Source organism: Gekko japonicus, unplaced genomic scaffold (genome assembly GCF_001447785.1).
Source record: "Gekko japonicus isolate JY-2015 unplaced genomic scaffold, Gekko_japonicus_V1.1 scaffold13, whole genome shotgun sequence".
NCBI lineage: Eukaryota > Metazoa > Chordata > Lepidosauria > Squamata > Gekkonidae > Gekko > Gekko japonicus.
The window spans coordinates 1,050,042-1,068,234 of NW_015172553.1; the positions used below are offsets into that span (position 1 = coordinate 1,050,042).

At 43.7% G+C, this 18,193-nt stretch overlaps 1 protein-coding gene across 1 annotated transcript; it reads right to left on the minus strand.

The window, feature by feature from the left end:
• Positions 1–8,537: 8,537 nt before the first annotated feature.
• GKN2 (gastrokine 2) lies at positions 8,538–17,631 on the minus strand. Its single transcript, XM_015421077.1, is given in 6 exon segments — positions 8,538–8,750; positions 12,768–12,921; positions 13,835–13,945; positions 14,448–14,478; positions 14,480–14,574; positions 17,584–17,631. Coding segments are annotated over 6 exon segments (522 nt in total). The 3' UTR covers positions 8,538–8,667.
• Between the last annotated feature and the right edge of the window lie 562 nt (positions 17,632–18,193).

Consider the following 18,193-nt stretch of genomic DNA (forward strand, 5'->3'; position numbering starts at 1 on the left):
CGCTGTGTAACTCAGAGGCTCTGTTTGTCCAATCCTTCATAGGGCTGCTAATTGGCCAGGAGAAAAAATGTTCTTTCACTTTAAAAGAGGCTTAAGGTGTGGAAGTGGGCAGCTGATGGTTTTGGTGGCATGGATGTAAGTATTGGGATATTTGGTTAAATATAGCAGTGTTTGCTCAGTCACAGAAGTGTGATACTGGGTGCAGTAAATAAATTTCCCAAGAAATATATTGCAAAGAAGGTAAACTTACATTTATTCAAATTAGGGTTGCCAGGTCTTGCCTGACTACTGGTGTGGGAGTCTTCTGGTGTGCACTGGCAAGTGGTGGATTGGGCCCTTGAAATTGGGGGATACACCATGTGAAGCTTCGTCCTGGGCAAGGATCCTAATCCCTAAATTCCTATTGGTAGCCCAGGAAGAGCCGACCAATCACCTACCATCCAGTTCCCTGATAGGGAACGTCTGTGATTGGACTTTATCTTGACAATCCCATTGGTTGTACATGTACAGTAGGGTGTGGCTACATTAGCCGGGAGAGTTCAAAAGAAGGACAGCTACCATGCAAAAGCTGTTCTGGCTATTCTGGTTAATCTGTTCTAGTTGTGTTACGTGTTGCTCAATAAAGCTGAATCTTTTGCTGAATCACTCTCTGATTCTTTGTTAAGTAGCCAACTTAACAATAATGACCAATCACTTGTGTGTGGGTGTGTTTTGGGTGTGGGATTGTTGCACATATAAACCGGCCTGCGAGCCAGTTCTAGTTGCCTTGTTCCAAACTAAATAAAAGTATGAGAGCTGAAATCGCTAGTAAGTCTCAGTACTTTTCAGTGGTATAACCACCCACCCAAGAAATTGCCAAACAGCATCCCCCCGCACCATGGCAGAGTTTTATAGCATCTCTCCCCACCACACTGAGTCTCAGACTAGGACCTCCCCACTGATTCATTCTCACCGTTCTGTTTGGCTTTCCAGGGTATCGATGTGAGCAACCAAAGAAATGTTGACAGCAACAGCCACCAGGCTGTGAATGTCAACCAGCAAGATGAGATTGCCAATATCCACAATTACCACGGGTGGAACGGATGGGATGCCATCTGGGACTACAGGAAGGCAAGGCTATAATCTTCTGTACCCAGTAATTATGTTTAGGACCGTATCAGTTTTTGTAGTTAAACGTAAAACCTGGGGTTGACAGTGGCTTTGTTGTGTTCTAAAGGGTCTTTTTGCTACCAGGCTGTTTCGTAAGAGGGCTTGTGTTGTGGCAACAATGGATCTGAAGACATTCCCGAGGCTGGAGACACTCAGCAGTTTCAGAGGACACAAGGTAAGATGCCAGTAGGCTTGCTAGGTTGCAAAAAAAAAAAAAAAAGCAACTGAATCAGGAAACTCAGCAGCCTTGGAGTCTCCTCCTTCTCCTCCTTCCCCCACCCCAGGCCTGGGTATCTATTCCTGTCCTCATCTGTCGCGATGAGCAATTCAGGTGTTCTGAACAACTGGATGCTAGACAGGCAGGAAAAGTTAGATGGAGTCTCCATCTGGGCATCTCAGAGGAAGCACTTCCAAGCAAATGCTTCATCAAATAGGCACGAATTGTGACTTCCTACTGATGCTTTCCCCTTTTCTTCCCCATTCCAGTCTGAAAAAAACATCATTTTGGCCCATGACTCAAGATTCTCAATTGGCAAGACCCATGTCAAAAACCTTGCTGAGTTTGGACCTGCAATTGAGCAGCTGTGCAGAGGGATTCCCACCTACTATGCATACCAGGAACAAGGTAAGAAGCGTTTTTCTTCCACTGCAGAGGCAGCAGCAAATGTGTGGGAACAAGTCAAGGCAAGGTGACTAATCCATGAATCATAATCACATGTGGTTTTAAATCAGCAGGGGGGGAGGAGGAAGTGCCCTCCCAAATAGTGCCCTTGCTGGGGAACATCAGCACATCACACTGCATGCGTCTGTGCATCTGGAGCGGATGGCTCTATGAAAGGGGACGGCCTCACACTTATTTAACCAGTTGCAGGTGCATGCCTGGCTCTGCAGAGCTGACCTAGCTTCAGATTTCTTGAACTGTCAGTAGCCCCTTTCAGATGTAGTTACAACCACACACATATCAAGATCCCAGCAATCCTAGGTGTCCTGGCAACACCCAGGATCCCACTGGGCCTCAGACTGGCAAAAGGACAAGATTCCTGCAGCCTGCGTGATGCCTACCCCCTTTTGCATGCGCAGTACCACCTGACAGGGCATATCAGTGGGATATTTGTCCCCTAGCAAATGTGCCCAAATCATTGATCTTAATGCAGGGCAAAATGGCATACCAATTCTGCCACTGCCAGGAATGGGGCACAATCTGTGCAAACAAGGGGTGTGTTATGACAACATGGGATGAAAAAACAGTACTAGCTTCAACCAGACAGGACCTTGTAACAGAGTAAACCCAGTGTACGCTACCACTTTTGAGCAAACCAACAATTCCTTACAAGCCTGCTCAGACAACCATTTTATTCAAGGGGGAGCATTTGAAGTACTCCATAGGATGACAGCGTGTGGGCAAGAAGGAGTTTTGGAAGGAGTATTACTAATAAAGAGAGACATGGAAAGGTTGCAATGTAATGAGCTATTCAATGAAATAATAGAAAGTACAGCAGGGTCATTCAGAACTAGTATGACACTCTTGAAACTTCAGTCTCTAGGACTGTTCTTTGTATGTAGCACCACTGCCTATAAAGCCTTGCCACCAAAATGGAAGGGTTTGTGCAGTCTTGGGTATGTTTTTCCTAACATCACTATGTATCACTCTCTGAATGCTTCAGATGTTCCCAATTTAGGTAGTTTTGTTCACAAAATAATGCCTCGAGGACTTCAAAATTCATTAGTAGAACATCAGTCGTTTGGGTGGAAATTTCTAAGATTTTTCTTTCCACAGATGGGGGTTTTACAACTAGAAAATGCTATAGTCAGCATTTCCACAGAAGTAGAACACAGTCTTAATGACATAATTGCCACACTCACACACTTGCAAACTGAAATAGATTCCGTAGCTAAAATGGTAATTCAAAATAGAAAGGCCCTTGACATCTTATTAGCCCAACAGGGAGGAGTGTATGCACTCATAAACGAAGAGTGCTGCTTTTATGTAAATCAGTCAGGACATATAGCCACACACCTCCAAGACCTCAAAAAATGCTGTAAAGGGCTTTCATGCAGTATCAACAGGCGCTGGAAGCTCATGGTGGGACCTGTTTCCCAACATATCAGGATGGTTAAAGTCTTTATTACATTTCCTCCTTCTGGGAGGTGTTGTGATTCTAGTTGCGATTTGTTGTGCAAACTAATCTCAGTGGAGCCTGTTTCTGCACAGCAAAGGAAAGTTGATGGGTTGGCCTAACAATTTTGTTTGGGTCAAATTTCTGACCCAAAAATGGGGGTCTGTCGTGAGAATCTTTCTATTTGGATCAGAAAATTGTATTTCCAATACTTAACATCAATACCTAACACATACAGCAGAACTAAATACCCAGAGATCATTTCGAAGTTTCTCCCCCTAGTCACATATACAGAGGGCAGTCAGCATTCTTTCCCATGAAGGCCTGGCTGACCAAATAGTGCCTATTCAGGAGGGCAAGCATCTGGCCGGAAAGGCCTAATTTACATCTAGAGATAACACTGGAAATTGCAATTTGTTCACTCCTTGTTCCTTAATTGCAACAGCAACTAGAGCCTGGCATTTAGGGCACCAAGAAAAGAAAACATGCCTTGTAACTAAAATGTAATTCTTTAAGTTTTGTTTTGTATGTGAGTTATTGTGAACTATGGAATGTTGTTTTGTATGCGAGTTATTGTGAACTTTGGAATGCTTATGCGGAAGACCTGTCTTGAGAACATTTGACAGACATAATTTGAAATCATTGATTTCTTGTGTATAAATTGGACCTTCAGTGAAGTGTTCGGGGCTGCAGTCTGGAATCTTGGAGAGACTTTACACTCCCAAGGTTCTCATTCTCAGCCCGAGAATTCTCGTTTGTGGGAGGGACTTTTGGTTGCTTTGTGGGGTTACCTTAGGCATTTTTTTTAGATTCCGGCCAGGCGCCTCTGGTCACTGGGCTGGACTGTAGCTGGTATTTAACATTGATAGTTTGTAATAAAGAGATATTGTTTAAGGAATTTTGTCTTGTAGTTTGTTATAAGAAAATCCAGTGTTGTGTGCTTGCCTTAGTGAGTGGCAAAACAATAAAGAATTGAGCTTTTAAGGGGGAGCCCTGAGAGCTAGAATTCCCAGAAATTCTCCCCACAATCAGAAGGGCGCACCACTACCATGCTCCTGATATGCACAGTTGGCATGTTGTCTGAACAGGGCAACACAAGTATTTTGCAAACATGCACAGCTTCGGCACATGCAAACTGACCACTAGATTCTTCAGGATTCTGGTTTCTGCATGACAAAGTTGTGTGTGCATGTGATGTCTTACCCCAGTTCAAATTTCATGGCAGCATTATATATTAGGAGCATTTAGGGTGGCATCAATATGCATGGTTGCTGGGTTGCCTGTAAGAGTGGATGTAATATCTGAAAAGGGTTCCTGTTTCTATCCAAAGGAAACTTGGACATTGTTGTCCTGTAGAAGGGTAAAGTATTGCTAGTAAAGAAATCATGATACCATACAAAAATACAATTCCCAAGATTCTTTGGGCGAAAGCATGAGAGCTGAGGCAGTTCCAAACCAATTGCAGTGTGTAGGATATACATGTGGTCTGATCTAGCCCTGTAGGCAGTGCAGGATATAGCCTGCTAGTTCCACAAGCTTGACAATCAAATGTGCATTTGCTTTTGTTTTTTGGATCCTGATTTTTTCCCCTTTACAGGAGCAAATTTTCCTGCCTTGAGTCCAGGTTGTGCAAATGTTGGAGTCCTAAACTTATTTGGCATCTATCTGTGTGGTAATATTCCCAACTGCTAAGACTGCTGCAAACTCATGAACCCTCGGTTTCCCCTGCATTCGCCTCAGAATAGTCTTGCTCATTCCTCTTATCGTATTTCCCAGTCATCATTTGACTTTCCTAATTAAAAGTCCATCTGGGCTTCCAACTGCTAAATAATAATTAAAAAGCCTTCATGAGTGAATGCTTCTTGATTTTTGTGTTCTTGGGCAAAACTAGACATTTTGTGTGGTGTAGCTGGGGGGAGGCTCAAGGTAGCAGGTATTCCACTAATATGTGAGTGTGTACACATGCACACACCCCATATGGTTTTCCTCTTGTGGGAGAAAAGATGAGTCAGCATGTTGTAGTGGCTAGAGTATCAGACTGGAATCTGGGAGACCCAGGTTCAAATCCCTCTTCTGCCACAGAAACTTGCTGGGTGACCTTGGGGCAGTCAATCTCTCTCAGCTGAACTTGCTTCACAGGGTGGTTGTTATGAGGATGTTGGGAGAAGGAGGAGAGAATGATGTTGTATGCCCCTTTAGGTCATCCACTGGGGTGAAAAGCAAGGTATAAATATCTAAAGAGATTAAGAGAAAGGATTAAGGTAGGGTTGACAGTCCCCCACTGGGGGTGGAGGATCCCCCAGTTTAGAAAAAAAAAACCACTTCAGGGCAGCAGGGGGGAAATGTCCCCTGAAAAGGTACGCTCTATCGTTCCTCCCTCCTAATCTCTATGGAAGGGAGACAAATTTAAGTTTAGAGTGTCCGCTACACTTAGAAGCTAGACTGCACCACAAGAGGAGTAGGTTAGAGAGAGCTCTCCTCATAGGGGCCAAAGCCTGCCAGCACTGTCAGCCTGCCCACCTCTATTCAGTTCAGGCTGACTGGTGGGCACTCACTTGTTCTTTTCAAATTGTTTGTGTGTGCGAGGTCAGGTCGGGTGGGGGAGGCAGCATCTTACAAGTTTACTTAGGTGCCTGGCTAGACCCAAGGAAGTGCAGCTGTACGCATAGTACAGCTTGAGAACAGCTGCCTCTTGAGCCATCCCCTTATTTAACCAAGCCTCCCCACAGGTGTTGTTGTTGTTGTTGTTGTTGTTGTTATTATTATTATTATTATTATTATCTTTGTACCCCGCCCTAAACCACGAGTGAGCTCAGGGCAGCTTACAACATAAGATTCATACAACAATAAAACCAATAAAACCAATAAAACAACAGATGGCAAAATAAACAAGAACAGAAGGGACCCATGCTTCATGTCAGTCAATTAGTCCTTCAAGTATTCCTCATCCCCAACCAGCTGAGAGAGAGTGACTGAGAGATTGATCTGTGAATCTGGAAATCCATGATTCAGCTCATTCTTCTGTCATGAACTTAGTCAGTAGCTATAACTAAGACTCTCTGTCTCAGCATCCACCCCACCCCTTCATTCCTCTACAATATGAGGGCAATACTATATACCTACCTGAAAAGGTGGTCAGTAAAGATTGCAAAAATATGCGATTTGCGTACTCTCACTTGGTTGTCACTGTGGAGATATTAAGCACTGTATGATGGCAGAAGACTCATCCCTGAACTTGGAGACTTTTATTGTGTAATGAACTTACTTGAACACAGCTCTGGTGCAGGGGGGGAAACTTACTGTTCTCTGACACATGCACATGCCCATTCAAAGCATATATATGCCACCATCAGGGCTTGAAGCTTATAGTGCAGGGATTATGCAGAAAAAACACATACTCCTTTTAGGTGGTGTATGCGTGTGTTAACAGCATGACATCGGAAGCGGCACTCCCCTACCTGGACGAACGCAAGAAGAGGGAATCCCTCAGCTGAGGTGGCCATTGCTGTATGTGATACAATTGATGGTCTGGAAAGCATTTAAGGAGGTGACAGCCCTAGTCATATTTATATCTGACAAGCGCCTTCGAGCACACACTGGACATACTTTCCCGTCTCTGAAGATTGCTGATTCATGATATCTAGTCCCACAATGTCCCCATGTAGAAGTGTGCTCAAGAGTGTGTGAGTGTGTGTGTGTGTAAAGGGCATCAGCAGCCCTGGACTTCCTTGGGGGTCTCTCCTCTAAATACTAATCAGGGCTGACCCTGCTCAGCTTCTGAGATCTGATGAGATCAGACTAGTCTGGGCCATCCAAGTCAGGGTGCCCAGGATACTACAGATGAGAAATGCAACAAGAAGGGCTGGCTTCAGTGGAATACTCATGTGGCCTGAGCCCCTGGTCTGAAGTCCCCAAAGAGTTCTCAACACTACACACTAACCAAACAAACATTGCTGTCTGTGACAGAATTAGGGCTGAAACCTAATAGCGTCACCAAATTCAGCAGGGCTCCTGCTGTGTTACTGGAGAAAATTCTGGAAGGGGAGCTCTTCTTGTTGCCATTGCTCCACATGGGAAAAGTTTCTCTTCCTGAATGAATTTCTGCTTCTTTCTGCATTTCCACACACGTGTTGAATTTGTGAAGGCTGGCTTCCCTTCCTTAAAGAGACCTGCTGGGACTAAAGCCAAGCCCTGATCATAGACATGGAGGGTCTAGTTCCTTACTAGCGTGAGAAAGGCACTCTGTGCATACTCAAAGGGACTCTCTGCTTTGGTATTATATTGCAAGTACCACAGCTCAGGCGGGCACTGAACATGGGTCTCAGGGCTAAACTCTGGGATATTTGGGCTGAAATATGGGTCTGTTCAGGAGCTGCGGTGGCTCAAGTGGTTAAGACGCTGAACTGCAGGCTGTGGAATGTCGGTAGTTCAGCAGTTTGAGACCCAAGTGTGCTGCATGACAGAGTGAGCTCCCGTCTCTAGTTCCAGCTCCTGCCAACCTAGCAGTTAGAAAGCAAGAAATTGCAAGTAGATAAATAGGTACCACTTCAGTGGGAAGGTAACAGCGTTCCGTGCTCCTTGGTGTTTAGTCATGCCAGCCACATGACCACGGAAATGTCTTCGGACAGCGCTGGCTCTTTGGTTTTGAAACGGAGATGAGCACCACAACCCTAGAGTCGGATTCGACTGGCTTTTGAGCAAGGGAACCTTTACCTTTATGGGTCTGTTCATGACAGGGAGGGAACTGTCTCTAGACCAGAGATGCTTCCTCAGTGGACACAGATGACTCACAGGTATCTTTTCTGATAGCAGTGATGGCTTTTCATGGCTGGTGGCTACTGCAACTGCACATACCTCTCTCTGGAGTAAAACAGTTTGTGATCTGGAATGTAGCCAGCAAAGGGACAAGAGTCTCTTTTTTTGTACTTGGTGTTTGCATGCAGAGACCCTGATGCAGCTCTAAAGCCTAGTTTCTGAGCAACTGGATGCTTGCCCTACACACCCCTTCCCCATGTTCAGCTTGTATATCTGAAAAGAAACAGATCCCCCCCCCAATGCCATAAGTTTCCCACACGTCCTTCACGTAGAAACTGACCCTGTTTAAAGGCTGCTGCCGCTGGAACTTGCAGCTGCTCAAGGAAGTTGGGAGCTATTAAATAATTGTTCTTCCTTCCTTGCTACAGAATGAAAAGCTCTCTCAAAATTTAAAAACATAGACTCACAGACACACAAGAGACCTGGTGATTTTCTTTATTAGTAGCTATTGGGTTTGCAGCATTAAAATGAAATACAAGAGAGCCTGAGAAGTATGAAAATTGAGATCATTTCCCAAATTCACACTGAGATGGAAAGTTTATTGGTTGGGAAGGGACCCAGCAAATGGCATCCTGATCAGCTCACGTTACAGGTGGATGTCTCCACAAATTTTAATGTTCAAAATGCTAAGGATACCTGCTTGGGCACATCCTCCAGCACCTGGCGCACCTAGATGAGAAACAGGAAACATAAATTGGTTATTCATACACGCACACATACAAACACACTCCATACTCAAATGATTTAAGCTATTGTTTTGACATAGGTGGAACTTTCTTCCATATGTGGTGAACATGTAAAAAAGCAAAAAGATATTGGAAGGAAATACATGGAGAAATGCAGAATATATTAAAATTTAAATTCCCTACAGAAGCTAAGCATATGTTACTAGGTATATTGCCTAATAATCTGCCAAAAAAAATGGAAGAGATATTCAAATACATGGTGACAGCAGCTGGAATTACCTACACAGCAAAATGGAAAGTAGACATTTGTCCATGCTTAGAAGAATGGGAAAATAAACTTGCCCAATATGCAGTGATGACGAAATTAACAATTTATTTGAGAAACAGATCAAGTACAAAATCTGAGGAGAGATGGTGTGTGTATTATGCAAGTAGGAGTCAAATTTAGAATGAGAAGTAGTCTGAAATATTGTATCCAATTGTATTGCAATGAAGAAGCAGAATGAAAATCAGTTCTAAATGTAATATGTAATATGAGCCCCCATTGCAGGGAGGGTGGGGTATAAATGAGATTAATAAATAATAAATATGTTGAATATAAATGTGTGTAAGGGTTTTTTGAAGAGAAACATTTTTATTTTCTACTATAAGATATACAATCGTCCTCCTGTATTTTAGTTATATTACCTATTTGCCAAAAGTAATAGCAAGTATGCAGCCACAGTGAAATTAAGAATTCAGTTGAAAAATAGATTAGTCATGAAATTCAAAATGTAAAACGTTGAATATAAATGTATCCCAACAGAAATAAGTTTTATAGTATTTTGTAAACAGTGACCCCAAAACCTTTCAATGAAATGAAGGGGGTAATAGGGAGAAATATTTTCTATTTTATATATTTTGTCATATATGTTTAACTTTTGATATATATGCAATTAGGATATATAATCATTACTTTTCTGTATTTTTAATCTCTTTGTTTTCTAAAAATAAAAAAAATGGTTGAAGCTATTGTTTCAACATATTTTTTCCCATCTAGGTCTGAACTAGGAATGGATAGAACCTCTCAGTTGTTTTGGCAGGCCTTGGAATCATTCATTCTGATCCACACATACACACACCCCAATCTAAACTGGATCAGGAATCTGGATCAATCCTAGTGCTCTTTTGTAATAAAGGTGGCGGGTGATTTGCCATGGATCTTGGGATGCATGCCACAAGACATCTACGAGTTATAACTTGTACAGGCTCTGTGTAGCCCATGGAAAGTTACTTGCGGGGGGAGTGCACCTCTAGCAGCTGCCATGGACACTGGCATTTGCTGTGCTGCCCCAAAACATTTTGGTTCTTGAATTCCTGCAGCAAAGTCTTGGACTCTTTGTTTACTACTGAGCCAAGACTTTTTAAGGGAACCCTGAACTCATGAACAATCATGCCTAGGTTCATTGGACTCTATGGCACCATGAATATAGTTTTGCATGTTATCTTTTTTATGAAGGTTTTTTTTGGGGGGGACTCATTTATTTGGGGGGACTCATTTTGGGGGGACTCATTTATACATATGCATGTATGTATATCGGGCATCCCTCCTTCTTCCTTCCCACCTGGTCCATGGATGTAAGAAGCACTACTTGTTCCTGTCATCCATCACAGCCAGCATAAAGAAAGTCATCTCCATGACAACATCTGTGAAGCATTGTAGAGCACCCTGCTTGTGGAAGAAGGCTCAGCCACCCTCAAAAGTGTGAGCGAGGTTGACTGGCTGTGTCAATCTCCCTTGATGGGGGGGGGATACCTGTAAGCCCCCTGTCTTCTCCTCAGTTGAGACACCTCAATTGGATCCCTAGTCTCCTCTTAGTTGTTTTGAGGGGCCCCATGAAAGCCTAAGTGCAACAGGGATCCCTGGGATAAATTTTCAGAGAGTGCATCTGGTCTGCCATGTCCAGAACACATTCACACCCCAGCTTCCAGGCGTGCATAATCCCAGCTTCAAGGGGCACTTCATCAATGCAATATGAACCATTTCCAGTTAATTGGCAATGCAGACGTATCACCTCCGATCCATCAAAGCAGCCTAACATCTGATCAACTCCAGATGGGTGATCTTTGTTGCTATGCTAAAAATTCCCCATCTCGGAATGTTAGGTGTCACTTCCTAACCTTCCTGTTCTTGGACCAGTCCTGACCCTGGGAAAGTAGGGTCCCATGCTAAGCTATGGAATATTCCCCCATAAAAGGAGTAGCCCAGGTTGGTGAAAAGTGTGCCAGGTCCTCCCACTCCCTGGATGCCCCTGCAACAGCTTTGCAAGCCGGTCTTTTTCTCCTTGATACTCTTCCACTCACACACATTGGGTCAGGTTAGGGTTGCCAGCTCCAGGTGGGGAAATACCTGGATATTTTTGGGGTGGAGACTGAGGAGGGTGGGGTTTGGGAAGGGGAGGGATTTCAATGGGGTATAATGCCATAGAGTCCACCTTCCAGAGCAATCATTTTCTCCAGGTGAACTGATCTCTGTTACCTGGAGATCAGTTGTAATGGCAGGAGATCTCTGGCCACCACCTGGAGGTTGGCAACTCTAGGTCAGGTAGTATAACCTTTTGGAACCTCTTTTCCTCCCTATCCTTCTCTTTTCCCTTATCCTCATCCCATTCTCAGTTTTGTGTGTACGTGTTTATTGGGAGGGTGGTTTCATTCTTGGTTTTACTTATGTTGTTGTATTCATGGTGTTAAAAGTTTGAAATTTTGGTCTGCCTCTGGTTGTGTGTCTGAGTGCTCGTAAATAAATATTTCATTTAGTTTGAATCGATTGGTCTCTGTTACTCTTGTGAGTCTTGCACAGGAATAAAGCCTCCAAATACATTGACAAAAATCCTTTGTTTATGTGGCTGGAGACCCTATATTTCCCCCTGTGGGTCCAGTTTGGCTAATGCCAGTTGCCTCAACTTGCTTTTGATTTGAACAGATCAGCCAGTGGACTGAAATGGTTTTCACCCTCGCAGAAAGCATGGACATAAACGGGTGACCTTTCTTTGTCTTAGGAAGACTATTTCTATGGAATACATTCTTCCTACTATTCCACCATGTTTATGTGGTCATTGGCTCACTGCATCTACCAACTTCCATAAGTTTGGGTTGGTAGCTTCCAGTTTAAATTTAAAATGGTGTTGGTTGGGTAATGTGATTAACTTCTTATGAGCATTAAAATTAGGGTTGCCAGGTCCCCTGGGGGGGCAGGGAACCTCCCCACTCAATGGGTCCATTCCCCACCAGCCCAGATCGGGCCACCGGGGGGAACCCCACCCCCAAAGTGCCGGGAGCACGGAGACATGCCTGGAGTGATGACGTCACCCAAAAGTGACATCATCGCATCGGGCACGTTGTGGGGGGACGCTCTATCATTCAAGGGAAGACTATGTTTCCCCCTCAAATGATAGTGGCCCGGCCACAATGTGCCCGACGTGATAACGTCACTTCCGAGTGACATCATTGTGGCGCACGCACACCGAAGAACTCCCGGGGAGGGCCAGGACTCCTTCCGCTCCAGGTAAAATACGACTTCGCAACCCTAATTAAAATGGTGACTTACAGAAATAGTGGTTAAAACTATTAGGGGCTGTAAATGCCTCAGAATGTGATGCTCTCTATTTCATTGTTAGTCATGTATAATAGTAAAAAGCCCAGTAGCACCTTTAAAACTAACAAACTTTATTGTAGCATAAGCTTTTGATCAGATGCTGTGTCCTGAAAGTTTATGCTACAATAAAGTTTGTTAGTTTTAAAGGTGCTACTGGGCTTTTTACTATTTTGCAGCAACAGACTAACACAGCTAACTCCTCTGGATCAAGGATAGTAACTGTTCTGGCAAATCTGTCATTCCAGGTGGCAGGGCTGTTTAAATCTAGCTGAATCCAAGTTTCCATTGTACTTCAGCAGTAGGTTACGGAGCAATTCTGGAAAGGTTCAGTTCTAAACAATGAGCATTTGGGTCCTTCATACTCACTTTCAACTCTTTCAACTTTGTAAACAGGTACACCCTTGCAGAGTTTCTCGATAGAGCTGCCAAAGACAAGCCACTCCTTGATTTCTCCAAAGAAAGAATCGCTGGGTACATATTTCATCCACATATTTTTTGGGGAGAACATCTTGTTCATCATCTGAAAGAAGAACATGTTATAAAGGAAAATTATGAGGAATATTTCTGGTGGCTCCGGACCCATAGAAACTTTTCTTCTCCCAAAATGGGATGGTGGTAGAGATCCTGAATAGTTTTCCTTGCATGTACTCTTCATACGTTTTATACTCCTAATAACCCAGAATACAGACATCAGGTTTATTGGGCTGCAGCCAGATAAGATAGGAATTCACTGGTTCCTGAATATTATTTTTAATCACCCCCAAAGAAATGGTTGTCATATTGTATCTCATGCAACGTACTGTCTGAGTCTACTTCCAATATTCTCACAGTGGGCAATGCTTGAAGGAGGAAGGGGTTTGATTTGGGTTCAGGCTCAGATAACATTCAAATACTTGGGGACACACTACCCCCCTAACAGCAGCGCCCACAGTCCTGACTGTGGGGCCTCTGGACAACCTAATGAATCTTCAGCCCCTTCCCAGGGATCCAAGGTCCTCACATCAGTGCCACCTGTTGATGCTGCGTCTATGTGCACGGTAAAGTTCTGTTGTGTGGCAGCAAATTTGGATCCGAGATCCAGTCCTGACTTCGGAAGGTACTGCCCTCAGTTGCAGCTAAAGCCTGAGTAACTATTGCTATCCTTTTCTGGCTCCTATGGCTGCTAATAATCCATCTGTATCAGTCTAGTATCCAGACATGGTTTGCTTGGCACCATCACAGGACATACCTACATCACAAATGACAACAAGGAAGCTGGAAACTGTAATGCTGTGATGGAAGGGTATAGAAATCCAGCAGACTTCACAGCACTTTTGAAAAACTACATTTCCCAGAATTTTTTAGAGGAAGCCATAAGTTACTGGTCTAAAACTAAAATCTGCATGGAATATGGATATGCCCATATAGGTTGTTCTACACACACACACGGTTACCTGTTTCTCGTAAGCAAGCCGTCCAATCAATTCCAGCTCTGGAACGTAGCCTTTTTCCATCTTGTACACAAAGCAGGCTCGACGAGAAAACAATCTTGTTGCAATGTATCCCTGTCATTTACAAAAGCAGGAAATAACTGAGCAGGGATAGACAATGGTGAGATCTGAAAATCTATACATGGTCAGGCTCCTTACCCTGCCATTGCTTGCCAAGGCAGGAGTCAACATGGGGTTTAGCGGCATTAAGGCTTAACTAATGCTGGGAAGATAAAACTGGATGGCAAAGAAAGTTCAAAACCAAGGCCAGTTTTGGAAGAAATGTTTATGCCTTTTGAATTTTATATAACTAACTGGTTCTAGTCAAACACTCACTTATAAACACTATTTCTTGTACAAAAAAGCATCTCCTGCCCACATACGAACCCAATGAATACTGTTTATGGGTAATGCTAAAATCAGATTAATATATAATCTTGAGACTGGAGAATTAGGTTTTCTTGTAATGTGCATTTAACAGATAAATGGTTCCATCTGGGTATGATTCACAATGGCTCCAAAGAGTCTGCACAAATGGAGATAGTTGTAAAGAGAGGAAGATCCTTAGTTAACTTACATGTCCGTAGTCAAAAATCGTATCGGAAGAATCCACCGTACACATGGATATTGGCTATTTGATTCTCATTATCAATTGTTACTGTTTGCTGGGTATAATCGCCAGTGTTGCCGGGGAGCCTGTAGACCTGAGAATAAAAGAAGCATAAACTATTTTGTTTTCAATGCTTCTCCCTAGAAATTGAGAACAAGGAAAGTGTGTTTCCTGTTGCAATTGCACAGCACAGCTAAGCCGTGACAGTCCCATTAGATTTAGTAGGACTGTGTCTTAGTATTAAGGCTGTGTGTCGACTCTGAAAGAAGATCTAGAGATAAAAGAGGACATAACCTCTATCCTAAATGCCTCTCCGTAGTGGCAGGGACTACTAAGGAATGTCTCTTGAGTCCAAGAAGGTTGGAGCATGTAAAGAGGCACAGCAGATTCAGAGAAACATGAGAAACCGTAACAAGTGCAAATTGTTATCCTGGGTTTCCCAAGCTTCAAAGATGCATACTTTCTTTGTACATTTAAAGCTTTGGAGGCACATTTCATTCTTATACTTAAGAAGAGCATGCAGGAATTACCCATCCTCACAGGAGCCACTCTTATACTTCTTACTACCACTTACACTTCTGTCTGCTGTAGATCTGAGATTTCCTATTCAGAAAAAGGCAAGCCCAGAACAGTGGCTCATACAGGAAATGTCATCTACGGCAGGTACTTCTGCTGAATTTCTGCACAGGAAGCAACTGAATGAACCAAGCCCACCCGAAGCAGATACACAGCAAAATTATCTGCAACCTCCCAATAGTGGTTGATTGGAAAAAGAATGGCAAGAGCAATTTCATCATGCAGAGACATAGCAGGCAATTTTCTTTGGGCTAATAGGAGCTTTCATAAGTATGCCCCGGTGCAGAGTCTGGAAATTTCTGTTTTAATCGAATGTGGAAGTGCAGTCTTGTTCTTTGTTTTGGTGGTGCAGTGGAGACAACCTGTTGGCTTTCTTGGACCTTGTGCCCTCCCTCTTACTTGTCTACCTATTGCCCACTTTTTCCCCCTTGGATATACAAAATGGAACCTAAAACTTTGTAATTTGCTTACCTGGAAAGATGCAAAAGCTTGACACCAGAAGACTCCCAGAACAGCGATTAGTATTAGCTGGAAAAGAAGGGAAATGTCAGCATTATTATTCCAATAGAAATTGGGCCACAATCAACTTTCTTTTCTTTTTTTAATGGAGCCTTTCTAAATTTATGCTGCACCCTGAATCCACTGAGCCTAGGGTTACCAGCTAGGGTTGCTAGCCTCCCGGTGTAACCTGGAGTCCCCCTGGAATTACAACAGATCTTTAGACTAGAGAGGACAGTTCCTCTGGAGGAAATGGCAGTTTCAGAGGATCGGCTCTCTGGCATCACACCCCTGCTGAGCTCCCTCCCAAGGCAACACTCCAAAATCTCCAGGAGTTTCCCAAGCCAGAGTTGGCAAACAAGTGAACCAACACCAGTCTCCTGTTCTGCTAGTGAATAAACAGAGCTCCTTGCAAGCCATTGTGTGCATATAGCTTGTTGCTCTCTCAAGAGATCTGAGGCCAGAACGCTGGCAGGGGCATATTGGCCCTTTAATTTACCAGGCAAGTTTCTAGTGGGCCACTGCCCTGGAAAATTGGTAGCAGTCAACCAAGCCAAGCGCTAGTGACACGATTGGAACCCACATGGGCCCTTCAGCTTTGACTTGGCCAACAGCAATATCAACCAAGAAGGGCATCAAAGATGTGTATTGCACATATTTAACTGGGTTTAGGTTGGGTTGGTACTCAAGAATTTAGACTAGGCATTGCTGGCATTTTTTAAAAAGCTGTATGCCAAATAGTTATGCCTTTTCTCTCTTGTCTTCCTACCTGCTGCAAATTTTACAATGTGAATTATTAAATGAATTAGTTGCATTACTACATTCATCTGGAAATTAACGCCCCCCCCCCATAATGTATAGATTTCAAAATGAATAGGCCCTATCACAAAGTGGCAAAGCCAGGTGGTCAATATGGGGTGCCAGCAATAGCAGAGAAGTGGGAAGCTGACAGGTTCTGACCCACTGGTTATAGCCCATCAGCCTCTTCTCTTGTGCACGCCCCACTGAAACAAACAGGAGATGGCCCAGAACATTTCTGTGCCTGCGTGCAGCTGCTGTTGACTTCAGTGAGGTTTGTGCAAGAGAATTTGCTGGTTAGCTGTGTTCTATGTCAACAGAGGGGATTTTATGTCTCAGGAACCAAACTGTTTGGGCCTGGTCTCATATCAAGATCACAGAATATGTTCCTGCTGTTACTTAACTGTCCTCAAAAATGCATGCTGCAGTTACAGAAATAAGTTCAGGCAAAAACCAGCCTAATACTCCCCCTGGTGAGAAGATCCCCCAGTGAATCTAATGGCGTGTATATTTTGGCAAGGAAAACTGGCTTCTGTCCTCTTATTATACTACCTAATGAACGATGGCATATGATTTATCTCAAAGAGTTCTCCCTCTTACAGAGACAAGTATATCTAAATACATTCAATTTTCTGTTAAAAGAAAGGAATGTGTCAAATATACTCACAAGCCTGGTCATTTTTCCTCAGATAAGAGCAAGAGGCTAATAAGGAGCAAATGGAATAAAATTACGGAGACTTCGGATTTTTATATCTTGCCAGTAGGTGTGGAAAACACTTCCCAGAAATGTGCCTCGTGAACTCAGCGATTCCATATCTGTGGGACACGCCACAGTAAACGGCTTTATCTGAATTTTAGCCTGTGCACATAGCCAGTCCCTGATACCTCCAGAACTCATTAGCAAGCCATGACAAATTCCAAACTGGTCATTTTGCAAATATTAGTTAACTCTTTTGGGTTACTTGAATGTCCTTTGTGGTAGCAGGAACACCAGTGTCATTTTTTTTAAACTGGCCTTTTTGTAGCAGCAAGGATGACAGCTGCCCTTGGAGAAAGGAAGGCCATCCAGCCCAGCCTGTAGGGCAGAAATAGGACAACTATGGCTTGAGGGCTTGGGGCCATATCCAGCTCTCAAGCTGTTTAACAATTTGTCTGGGGCATCAGTGAGAGGACCGATCTTGAACAACAGTTCAGGAGCCATGAGGAGTAGCAGAGTGGCTGAGAGAGCTACTTTTGTGTCTCTGGTCACTTCTGATGTCTCCAAATTGGACTCTGCCATGTCAGCAGAGTCAGCAGGAGCTGCAGGGGCTCAAGTGGTTAAGATGCTGAACTGCAGGCTGTGGAAGGTCGGTAGTTCAGCAGTTCGAGACCCGAGTGTGCCGCATGACGGAGTGAGCTTCCGTCTCTAGTTCCAGCTCTTGCCAACCTAGCAGTTCGAAAGCAAGAAATTGCAAGTAGATAAATAGGTACCAGCGTTCCGTGCACCTTGGTGTTTAGTCATGCTGGGCACATGACCATGGAAACGTCTTCGGACAGCGCTAGCTCTTCGGCTTTGAAACGGAGATGAGCACTGCAACCCTAGAGTCGGACTTGACTGGCTTTCGAGCAAGGGAACCTTTACCTTTACCTTTATGTCAGCAGCAGCCAGTGCTGGAAGAATCAGCATCCAACTTAAATCCCTCAAAATTAGGCCGTCAGGCGGGCCCAAACCCTTTGGTGTTGAGGGGCAAAAGGACGGTGGCTTTGGCCACAATCCACAATGGACCTTTTAAACAATTGATTTGCTTTTAGAAAGTATTCTCCTCATGCAGTCTTGAAGATTAACCAGAGGTAATAGTATA